Below are 12,128 nucleotides of genomic sequence, written 5' to 3' on the forward strand. Positions count from 1 at the left end.
TGGCTTTCTGCAAGCAGGTTTATTACAAAGTAATGTTACAGTAACAATTTCAGCTCTACCGAAATTAACCATACACTGACATGGATGCACACGAGAATGTCTACATGGAGTGGCACCTCGTCAAGGTCAATGCACACGCTGCTGTGAAGTGGTCAAACAAAACAGGGACTGCAGCTGCTGACAAACAAACAGGACTTGAAAGCTTCATGATTACGAGGTTTCTGCTACTTGTCTTAAATAGTGTTTTTCAAAGGTTTCTGCAGTGCTTACAGGGGTTTATTGTAGTATATTGCATTGCCCTTTAAATGCATGTTGGCAGTATATCATAGCACTTAAATAGATAATTGCAATGCCTCACATGGTACCATAATGCACCATCTACTCCAAACATCAGCATACATTAAATTACAGTACATTCAGTAACTCTCAGCGCTATCCTGCGTGTTGCCCTTCATTAGTGTGTAGAAATGTTAGTTAACCGTACAACGTAGTCATTCCCAGGTTTCCTAGTGTTCATCGAACCTCTACAGGTTTTGCATCAATAAAATAAAATACAATAAAAACAATTTGACATTTTTCACAAAAAATAAAATACATTAAAAACAAATACACAAGGCCATTAACATTCCATTCTCACATAAAATTAAATCATATTGCCTCTCAACAGAATATTTTACATCTTTGCAACAATTTAAATAACACTCAACACATTTGCAGTCTTTTAAATTAGATATCTCCAGTGTCCGTTATGTGTTTCGGGTGCAACTAGCTCCTGGGTTGTTTGTTTTCAAGGCCACTGACTATCGCTTGGATCCCTTAGCCAGTTTGCTTGTGGGAGTGGTTCTTCTTTGAGGGGTGGGGATCTTGGAGGGTTTTCCTCCACGTTGGCGGGAAGCAGAGCGCGGCGTCGCTCTGCTAGACTCTCCAACTGTCTCAGACATATCCGAGCACACAGACTGGATGTCTGAGATGTCGAAGTCAGAGGCGTCACTACCTCTGCGACTGCTCCCTCTGCTTCCGGCTTTGCTTCCAGGTCGGCTGGAAGTTCTTCTTGAATCTAGAAACATAAAATCAAGAAACAATAATTATTCACTACGAACAATAATTAATGAAGCACTAAGAATTAGCCCAGAGGTAGCAGCCACTATTGGCACAGTGCCATAGCAGTTACAGTTCACCATGACCTCTTATTTACACATCCAGACATGGAGCAACATTATCATTTACTTGGATTTAATAGCTTCTGGTCACCTAAGAGTTTTAATGCTGAACAGCATTAAAACAGCAACATGTTGAGGCTGGTAAAGACGCTGATGAGAGCCGTGACAGTGAACCACAACAATAAATTTGCAGGCCTGAAAATCAAAGCAATGGGCTAAAAGACACTAAAATGCTCTGTAGAGTTGAGATGAACTCCTGAGTGAAGTGATACTTATTTGAAGGTTTGTTACTGTGGGCAACTTCTTTCACACAAAAGTAATCATGTCATCCATTTTTAATATAAAAATATTGATCATCATCAGCTTTAATCAACCGTTTTAATGCCTGTTCTGGACCATTATCTGCACAGTGTTCATGTACTTCTTAACATAGCTAACTCTCTGATGCATTGTCTTACTAATACCACATTCTAACTGTTAGCTTAGTTGGTATTTTTACTTATTTTTCTTTTCTCTTGTGGACTATATATATATAAAGAGGGGTCCACTGACCAGTGCAACAACAGAGAAAAACACATTTTCTTCCAATTATAAGCAAAAGAGTGACTGAAGATGCTCTCTACTCACCGCCTATTGTCTGTGCTCGAGCTTTCAGTACAGCAGCGCTGATCAAGCTTCCCTCCTCGCCGGACTGAAATCCTTTGCCTGACAAGTACCCAGGAAGACGCAATTTGCTGCCTTGGACTGGTGTACTCTGTAAAAGACGGTACTTAGTTCCATTTGTAATCAATTGCAGTTAACTTTGCAGTATGGGGACAGTGTTTTAGATAATGGTCCTTATCAACTGAAGAATGTAACAAGTTGTACCAGAAAGCACTATAAATATTATTGAGTTAGTTTTAAATTTTATGAAAAAATCCTTGTAAAATCATTATTTCAGCAACAACTGGGGAATTGTTTTTAGAAGCAGTTAGTATTTGAGTCATATGTTAAACCTGCAGCGTTTATACATCATTAAACAATCACACATGCACAGATTTAATACAAAGTTGTTCATTTCAAAAGGGGTATTAAAATGAGGCAGATATTTTTGTCAGGCAAGAATTAAACGTCCAGCCCATTAGTAATCAAAGACAGTTTATAGACCCAACTGAAATCTCTAACAAATACAACTTGAGCTCTATCTTAAGTCCAATGTGTTTCAGGTTTTTATCACAGGATTAAATGGAAATTAGTAAAGGTATACAGTATGTATGAGACCAGGTTTGCATGTTTTTATTGTCTTTTTTCATAATTAATCGATGGATTTCGGTTGGGTCATAAATCTGAAGTGTTCCACATCTTTTATGTGACTATACCTCTGAGGATGAACCTTGGCTCCCAAAGGAGTCTGATGATTTAAGAGGAGTGGAGGGTTTGCTGTTTGTAAGCCAGGGCTTATCATAATTGCGGGTTATGTGTTGGGGAGTCTGAGGAACAATGGCAAATCAAAAAACACAGACATGGATTCACAAATCAAAAACTACAAGAAACGCTAGATGGAAGAAACACAAAAAAACCCCAAAACACAGGAAAATGATCAGATAATGTAACATAAATTAATTAAGGCAGATAAATAAGAGTGAAATCATAGTGCGGGATGATCAGTCTACTGACAGACAACTAAAAAACAACTGGCTCTCACAGCGGGGTGGAGCCTCTCACCTTGGGTGTACTAGTCAGTGCGTGGTGTGCTGGGACCGGACAGCTCTGACTGGAGGTGGATCTGTTGGGAGAAGCTCCTCTGGACGACGGCCGAGATCTCCGGCCTCGGTAGCGGAAGCTCGCCATCACCTGGGTGGTGCCTTCTGGGAGGATGAACTTCTCCCGCAGCTCCATGTTGGTCCTGCCTTTAGCTACAAAAATACACTCCGAATGAGCCACATTGCATGAATACGAGTATGATTATTTTTTATTAGTATTTTTGTGTTGATGATGATGTGAGTTAACACTTTATTTTCCACTTTCCTAAGTTCCTAATAACTTCACAATATTTCCTGGGAAGTTTCCTGGAAATTACTACAGTATGTAATTTGGTCCTGATTATAGGAAATTTCCTTGAACGCAAATGTTTATCGATTATTCATTTACTAATAGAAACTTCACTTTTCATAAATGTAGAATTGTGTGCCTGGCTGTGGAGAAATTTCCCATTTTGGCACAGTTTCTGTTTTCCCTATAATTAGCGCACTACACAGGGATTTTCCAGGAAACCTCTGAAAAAAATCATTGGGAGTATATTGGGAAAATACAGATAAAATCCAGAAAATAAAGTGTTACCATGATGTGACAGTCTGCTTTTAAATGAAGCAGAATACTAACAATGAATTAAAATAAAAGTTGGGATTAAAATACTGAATAAACAATGAAAACATAAGACCCCATGCGGTGTCACATCTCATCCATACTGTCCAGTTACTGCTGCAACAGTAGTGGAATAAACTTTTTGTTTCTCAACGAGCGATACCTCTTTGTTTGCTTAGACTGCTGATCCAATGGTGGAAAAATTATAATAAATCAAAATGTGCCAAAACACTCCCCCACCACAAGTGCCCAAATAAGAAGAATTACAAAACCAAGAAAACATTAACTACACAGAATAAACCAAACAGACTTTTCACCAGTTGTATTAAAAACAAACTGGCTTACATGCAGTTTGAATCACTAAGCCACGCTGTCAGTAAACAATGCAATTAATACTGTTTCAGAGACAGATTAATCATTTTTCCCCAATGATGATGCAAGGCAGTTTGATTTTTACGAGTTATACATCAGCCAAGCATCTGTTGAACCTTTCACGTGGTTTTCAAATGCCTGTGTGTTTGATTGTCAAGCAAACCTGAAAACTGCAAAAGAAGCTCAGCTCAGAAGCGCTCGCTACATGCTGAGAGAGAAGAAAAGAGCCATTGGTGGGCAATCAAGTCCCCCCCCCCGAAAAAAAACAGAAAACAGCGCCTTCGAGAAGGTGTCAGCAGGTGATGTGACTCACACAAACAACTGCATGCATGAAAAACCAGCAGGAGATGAATGACAGTTGGTTTGTGATGAGTGGAGCTGGTTCACACAGCGCGAGATACGCCATTCATTCACGCTCACACACAGTTACGGTGGTTACACACACCGGGCACCAACACAAGCAGCACACACTCGGATGTGCAGACACACATACCACTGTCGGGTTCATGGAGCAAGGTGAGAAAGTGTGAGATTTGCCAACCTATAGGAGACTGAGTAATTGAAGAGTTTGATTCCGAGCGCAACATTTTGCTCCCGTGGTGATGAACTAGAAGAAATGATATCATGTTCAGCAGGGGGAAGGTTAGAAGAAAGCAGAAACAAGCACATAAAGCTTTTGCACTGGACGCAGTCACAGAGAGGAAGTTTTCATACTGATACACATGTTGGTGCAGTTTTTTTTTACTATATCTATTTTCTTTTTTTTTTGAGTTCGGGAGGTGTTGAGTTGAGATAGCAAGAACAGACTTTAGGAATAAAGCAAATAACAGCAGACATGATCCCAAAATAAAGCTCATTTAACAAAGAGAAAAGACAAGACAGTCACGGTGGTTACTTCTACTTATATTTAAACTGAGGATTAGACTCTTAAGCTCCAAAGCCTTTGATGGATCAGAAACCAAGAAAACACTAATCCTTTTACGGTCAGTTATTCTGAATTAATATACTTAGAAATGAAACACAGTGATGACACTAATAATATTACACATCATTTTGGTGTATGAATCAATAAATGTCACTGTTTCTCACTGGATCTTCACTCTGTGTCTGTTAAAAGATTGATAAAATAATATTTATAATAATAATAACAATAATCTTTATCAACCGTGACTATGCATACAGTGTTGGTACAAAAATGTTTTTGTAAATCAAAAATTGGACAGTCAAAATTAGATTCATGGAGACCTCAGTTTCCTAAAGAGATAAAAAATAGATTAATCACTCAAAAAGGAATATTCTTGTCAATTTATACTCCCTTAAAGGCCAAACCATTTCATCACACACTAACAAAGAAAATATAAATGAACACAGTGTTTTCACGCAGTGCCTCACTGTGACTTCTTGTGGTGAACTTTTGAACTCACCTCGACAGGGGTCATTCTTCACCAGGAACTCATCCAGAGCCATCCAGCCTCCGCCCACCCGCACCATCACAGTGCTACGTAAAATGCGCACCAGACGAAGCTGCTGAGAGTCTCCGAACTATACGGCGGGGGAGGGAAGAGAGAAAAGGGGACGTGTGAACAACACTGGGCTGTGTGTGAGACAAATCTCCTCACTGCAGGCTAGAAGCTGTGCAACACTGGAAACCAGAGTGGTGCGGAGGATCAAATTTATTCCGATTGATTGATTTATCACTGTGTTTCGTGGAATCAACTTTAATCAGGAGTATTTCATTTGAAGTTTCAAAAATGATGCATCCATCAAAGATGCTTTACGTCCACTTCTGATTTCCTTTCCATGTTTACACAAACAGGAATTTTGACACAACATCAATTTTCAGTTTTCATTCTCAAAGACACAAATTACACAAAGGTCAGTCCAACTGGTTTCCTCTATTAGCGTGTGCCGGTGTATGTTACTCAAATGTATCATTCTAAAATTTCTATGTGAGTAACTATGTGAGTTCATTAATACTAAATGAGTTAATGCTAAAATATATATATTTTTTATTTTCTCATACTACAAAAAAAAGTACAAGAATCTAATGTCGAGCCTGACTAGTTTATTGTTGGGTCAATATTATTAGCTAGATTTGTGTATGTAAAATATTGTACTGTATATATGTATATATGTATATATTTTAGCCAATAAGAAACAAAATAACACAATAAAATACAGAAAAATGACTACTAGTTACTTGGAAACAGCAGTCATCATCAGATAATTGATTAATATTTCACTATCACATAGTGTAATATAAATAGAATCAATGTAGATAACAGTCAGGCTCCACATTGATATCTGTACAATGTTATTACTCGAGTGATTTCTGCTCGCATATATTTTCAGCATGTAATGTCTGACTTTATCGTCTAGCTTCAGTTTGCTGCCGTTACTGCAGGTTGAGCTGTGAAAAAAACATTAACTGAAGGCACATTATTATACCACCAGGAGGCACTGTTGTATAATAATCTGCCTTCACCTTTCCAACCACACATACCAAACGTTCAGTACACTGAGCATGTCATGGATGTGAATGGTTCAAGCTTCATGGGGTGGACACGAGACAGACGTCAGCCAGTTGGATATGACCATGAGCATTAGCACAAAAACAAAAGAATTCACACAATCACAGCCGCATGCTTTCCGTCAAAAAAACAAAAAACAAACACAATCTCACACCATGATCGAATGGACAAACAGCAATCTCCTGCAATCCAGCACTTTGTTGCACTTTCTACAACTACGACTCAAATATTCAGGATGCATTGACACTGATGCAGATCCAATGCAGCTAGCTCCGATGACACACTGAGAACAACATGAGGAATGGTTCAAATCATTTCTGTCTAATCCACCACAGTGTGACACGTAGACATGACCAAACACTGATGACCCTCCACTAAATTGCCTATTATATCATGGTATCTCTTAAACTGGCAACAAAATCTTGCACTTGTATGATTATCAGAATGATTTAATGCCACTGGTGATTTAAGTGATCAAATACATTAAAGGTGAGGATGATCTGGAGGAAAAAAGAGGCACAAGAAACATCTTAAGAATAACCATTTACCAGAATACAGCTTTCCAAAACCGCAACGTGTAGGTGGGGGGTAAGATTTTGATTTTCCCTGTTTGCTATTGTCTCATCGCCGATTAAGGAGTCATGTAAGCAGTGAACCAGACCAAACTGTCAAAAGATATATTTCAATTCAATGTAGTGTGACACAGCAATACAAACTAGTTCACAAACCACCACTGATGCCCCTATCCCCTCTCACTGACATCATTAATCCAACAAGCTTCAGAAAGCATGTGACACAATAAACCCGCATCAGTCGTGAGTTTTACATTACAACATGCAGTTTGTCAAGACAAAATATTAACTCAGCAGGTACAATGAAAAGTAAAGTGTTCATTAAAATCATCAAGGCTGCCCAGCTATGAAAACAAATTAATAAACAGTGTCAGTTACATAAAAGTGTGTCAGCCAATGTTGAGGTAAAATCATTCCCATGGTACTGAAGCGCCAGAGGCAAGCACACAGAAAGCATTATTTCCCAAAATGCCCAGCAGATGAATTTATGCCCGTGGACCAATAATAAAAAAATATGGGCTGAAATGGTACTGGCACGCTAATATTGTATTCTCTGAAACTCAAAAGCAGATATATAAACATATGCTACACTGCTTTTCACCTGGATTCTTCTTTTGCAACAAAACAAAAATGTATGTTAAAAATTTCTATAATCACAAAAAAACAAAACAAAACAAAACTTAAAACACAGAGGTGCCTTTAATGACTCTTTAGTTAGTCATTTTAAATAAAACTTCATGTTCAGATTATATTCAGCAACCATAAATTGTTAGATCTACGGCCAGTGTTCCATGTGGATTAAATCAGATGGCCACAGATCTTTATTTCTACTTCTGAGTTCCAGTCTGTAAACATCAGCCAGGAATCTGGGCAGAGAGTGTTAATTGGACAACAAACATGGTAAATGAAAGAAGGCGTAAGGCACAGAACAGAAAGAGAAAAACACAAGAGGACATTCATATGTACCTGGTTTCCAAGGTAGAACTGGTGATGCGAGGAACAATAAAAACATGGAAAGGTTAGAGTTTTTATTGGCACATTTTTCAGCATACTCATCACTTACCTTCACAAAGATCTCCCCGTGAAAATAAGAAACTTTAGTTTCTAAAACATTTCATGATCATGGCAAAGTGATAGTGTGCATTTGCAGAAAAAAATGAAGGATTTCCAGCAGGTGAAAATCTCTCTCACCCGGTATTTGTTGGCACCAATTTGCTCCACTTGGAATCGTTTTGGACATTTGCATTTTGCCACTTGACGTGTGACCTACAAACAGAGAAATGATTTTATTGAACCCTGATTCTAAAAACCTGAGAATTATTTTGAAATTGAGGGCACGAGAGTTCGTATTACCTCATCTTCAATTTTGTCTGCGTCTGTTAGTGGTTTGTAAGCGTCTTTGTTGGGATGAAGAGCTGCCACAAACTCATAGTAGTCAATGTAGCCGTCCCCGTCTCTGTCAAAGATGTCTGCCACGGCGCTCATCTCCAGACGACTGGTGGGGAATTCTGTTGAGGAGAACATTAAGTTAAAAGTTAAACATTAAAAAAAAAAGGCATTCTGCTGGCAGGGATGCTCGCTGTTCAGCTCATATGCTGGACACTTACTGGAGGAGAGAATGCCCTCTATGAACTCCTGTCGGGTCACCTTGCCGTCTTGATCTTTGTCGATGCGGCGGAAGAAGTCCATGACACGAGACTTCTTATGGTTCATCCAGCGCATGTAGCGCTTCCGCCACACATCAAAGTCAAAGTTGGCAAATTCCTTCAACTGCACCGAAAAAAAAAAAGATGACGTAAACAACCAGAACAGCACAAATTTGCAGAATAAGTGTGCGTGCGATAACACTGAGAGCAGGTCTGAGGGCTCCATTACCTCCTCCAGCCTGTCCAGGGCATCATTGAGTTTCCTCCTTCTGTCCAAGGCCAGCAGCCACACGTGCTGCCACTTAGTGACCAGCAGGTTGACCCGGGGGTTCTTGGTTTCAATGGGAGGTTGTGTTGCTGACGCATACATCGTTTGTGTGGGAGAACGTTTTCCTGCAAATGAAAGACAAAAGCCTTCATGGTGACTTGTGTTCTCTCCGTGTAATCAGGAGGAATAGATTAGCAATGACATCATTCCAGGTGATAAAGCAGGAAATGAAGAGGATGTCGCGTCACCCTGCAGTGACTCAACACTTGGCCAGATGGCTCAGGTCACGCTCTACGAGGGGTATTTGTGGGATACATACTTCCTGCTCTTCCTTTGTCGAGCACAGGGATCTGAGACTGGATTTGGGGCTCCACAGCAGCCTTCCTTTTGTGTGTCTTGGTGATTTTGTCAACATCTGGTTGCTTCCTGGTCATTTCCTCCATGAATGCCTGCAGGGAACAGCAACAATAACGCCTCCAGCTTCCATCATGTACTCCGAAGGTAGTCAACTACTTTAATCACAGATAGCCAGGGGACCATCTTGGCAATAACAGAAATAGTAAGAGAGCAATTTGCTCCTCAAAACCTCCTCAAAATAAAACAACAGTTTAAATGACCGAAAAGCAGCTCTACTTTACCTGATGTTCTGCTATGAGGCCTTTGACCTCTTTGATCTCCTGCGGCAGCGCCTCCTTGTCCTTATCGTTGAGGTTGGTCTCAGCCCACTGCAGCCAGGTCAGCAGATTCTCCAGCAGCTCCTGAGTGGCCAACAGCTCAGTGAGGGCCGTGGCCAGTCGCTGCTGGTGCTGCCGGGCCCAAGCCTGCACCTGTAACAGCAACATTACACACATTACTGCATGCTAAACAGGGAACACATACTGCATCACATATGTGGAAATGTTATGCTAAAGCTACATCAGGCAACTATCCCCACCTCCACTGTACATGGTATTGTAGCGTGAGGCATCCAAACGGTGTAATTGTGCCCGGTAATACATGTGTGTGTGTGTCTGTGTGTGTGTGTGTGTGTGACAGAGAAGAAAGGCATGTATGCAGACAGGCTGCTGTGAGCTGACCTCTTCGAACCGGGCTTTAATGATGGTGTTCCAGTGTTTGATGGTTGTGATGGAGTCTGGATGGCAGATGCTCAGAATGGCCTCCCCCATACTGGTTGCCTTATTTAGAGCCACTCGCTTTTCCTCCAGTTTCTTCATGAACTCCTTAAAAATAGCAAATGGCAAAGAGTTTAGATTTGCAGTTGGATGATCGTCAGCAAACATAAAAATGGACACATTGCTCATAAAGGTTGTTTAAACACCAGAGCGAAGCAGAGCTATTTCAATCAGATGAAATCATAGTTAAGAAAAATATTTCTGCGTTGTTGGCATGGATGATGGCATAGCAGCTACTTGAGGACAACTGGGGCCTTAACAGGTCACTAAAGCAGAAGACGCCAGCATGTTTCATTTCTTTACTGAAATAACCGAAACTGTCAAAGTAAAAATGCAAATATAAACTTAAAGTTTCGCTCAAGATAAAAGAATATAAATGTTTGCACTGCTTGCCTTGTGCTGTTCGATAAGCGCCCGCAGAGCCTCCTCATCATCAGGCAGGCTGCCATGGAAACGCAAACTCTGCTCTGCCTCAGCCAGCCACTCCAGCAGGATATGAACAGTAGAGTGAAACTCCTCAGCCTGTAGTAAAAAAAAAACAACAACAAAAAAAAAAAAACACAGTTCATGTTAGACTCATAGACTCAGTTTACCTTCTATCAAACAACTGTCGGGGCTCTGCAGTACCTGACACAGGGCCTGCTCCAGCCGGGCCTGTTTGGACACCGACAGGTTGCACACCGTCTCCCAGCGAGTGCTCAGCTCCTGCATCTGGACTTTGACCCAGGACGAGTCATCGTGACTGCTGTCGATCAGCTCCCTGGCTGAACGTTTGAGGGCCTGAACGCTTACTGTCCTCTTTCCCAACTCCTTCTGGAAAACCTGCAGAGGACATGACACAGTCAGACAACGTGAGTCCAGCCATAACATACTGAAACGGGACATCAAAAGTTATCCAGCTGCTTTGAAAAAGCAAAGAACAGAATGACCTCTGTTGCTGATGCAACACAGTTATTATTAATAATAACACTGGAAATGAGAAACATAACAGCAGGTTTTCCACACACCCTTGCTGGACAGAACAGGCACTCTCAGTGGAAAGGTACTACAATGCCTACAAGCCCTGTTGTTGTTTAAATTTATAGTCCAACCCTGGTGTGGTTTATGTGTCCTCTGTCTTCTATTGTGGTAAGAAACAGCAATGAATAAACCTCAGCGATGAAAGGAAAAGGCAGTGTTAATGCAGCAATGAAAACTTTTATTCTGGTTTTCGACGCTGGGTTTTCAACGGTACCACTAAAAGAGCAGTGATCAACCAGCAGATCATCAAATGTGGGACAGTCTGTGCCCCTGGTGGTTTACCTTGTGGTTGTCTATCAGGTTGAGAACCAGGTCTATGTCTCCATGTACGGGCTGGTCCTCAGCCATCTGAGGTTCCACTCTGTACAGCCAGTCAATAAGAGCCTGGAGAGCATCTGTAAATTGGCCGGAGAACAGCAGGGCCTCCTCCAGCTTGTTTTGTCTAGAGGACAGTGCAAATCGTTGACAGTGAATGAAGAGGTGTTTTAGGAACACTGCAAATAGTCTGACTTGTAGTTGGTGGGATAAAAATAGGGCAACAAACGTGGGAAGATGTATCCGTACCTTTCTATCGACTTGCCACAGACAGTGTCCCACTTGTCCCTCAGTTCACTCAGCATGTCGTCCAGCTTCTGATTATCGTCCTGAAGGGAGGTCTTGTCTTTCAGGGACCGTCCTGTCCGGGCGGTGGTGTCGTACACTGAGTGTTTGCTGCCCAGAGCTTTCTGGAACTCCTGTATATGAAAAATAAAAAGTCATTCCTCCATCCAATAAAGTAATTCTACTGTATTTAGAAAAAGAAAGAGCTGTTAAGAGTTGTATTTAGGGGGATTTCTTTAAGTCTTTGGTTGCACACAGTTACAGGGAACCTTCTCAAGGGATTTTCTTCTTACTACTGTTGGTATGTCAGACAGTATCCTAATCTGTGTGTGTTTTGTGATTAAGAAGACACTATTCAGCGAGGGGAAACAAAAAAAGGGGGTCAAAACTCAAGAGCCACTGCTCCGAAGAGATTAAAAGTATCCAAAAGCAAGGTCACCCCTG

At 40.9% G+C, this 12,128-nt stretch overlaps 1 protein-coding gene across 2 annotated transcripts in view; it reads right to left on the reverse strand.

Annotated features, from left to right (window-relative positions):
• dst (dystonin) overlaps positions 1-12,128 on the reverse strand; it is a 102,164-nt gene continuing 90,036 nt past the window's right edge. For both annotated transcript variants that reach the window (XM_022763255.1, XM_022763262.1), the window contains 17 exons: positions 11,649-11,818; positions 11,367-11,526; positions 10,692-10,886; positions 10,458-10,586; positions 9,969-10,112; positions 9,531-9,719; positions 9,212-9,341; positions 8,854-9,017; positions 8,586-8,748; positions 8,332-8,486; positions 8,170-8,244; positions 7,945-7,962; positions 5,300-5,417; positions 2,865-3,055; positions 2,519-2,629; positions 1,791-1,914; positions 1-1,057 (listed from right to left, as the gene is read on the reverse strand). In XM_022763255.1, coding sequence (XP_022618976.1) covers positions 801-1,057; positions 1,791-1,914; positions 2,519-2,629; positions 2,865-3,055; positions 5,300-5,417; positions 7,945-7,962; positions 8,170-8,244; positions 8,332-8,486; positions 8,586-8,748; positions 8,854-9,017; positions 9,212-9,341; positions 9,531-9,719; positions 9,969-10,112; positions 10,458-10,586; positions 10,692-10,886; positions 11,367-11,526; positions 11,649-11,818 — 2,493 coding nt within the window. In that variant the 3' untranslated portion in view covers positions 1-800. The remainder of the gene's footprint in view (positions 1,058-1,790; positions 1,915-2,518; positions 2,630-2,864; positions 3,056-5,299; positions 5,418-7,944; positions 7,963-8,169; positions 8,245-8,331; positions 8,487-8,585; positions 8,749-8,853; positions 9,018-9,211; positions 9,342-9,530; positions 9,720-9,968; positions 10,113-10,457; positions 10,587-10,691; positions 10,887-11,366; positions 11,527-11,648; positions 11,819-12,128) is intronic.

The sequence above is a fragment of the Seriola dumerili genome, unplaced genomic scaffold (genome assembly GCF_002260705.1).
Source record: "Seriola dumerili isolate Sdu_G_001 unplaced genomic scaffold, Sdu_1.0 BDQW01000024.1, whole genome shotgun sequence".
NCBI lineage: Eukaryota > Metazoa > Chordata > Actinopteri > Carangiformes > Carangidae > Seriola > Seriola dumerili.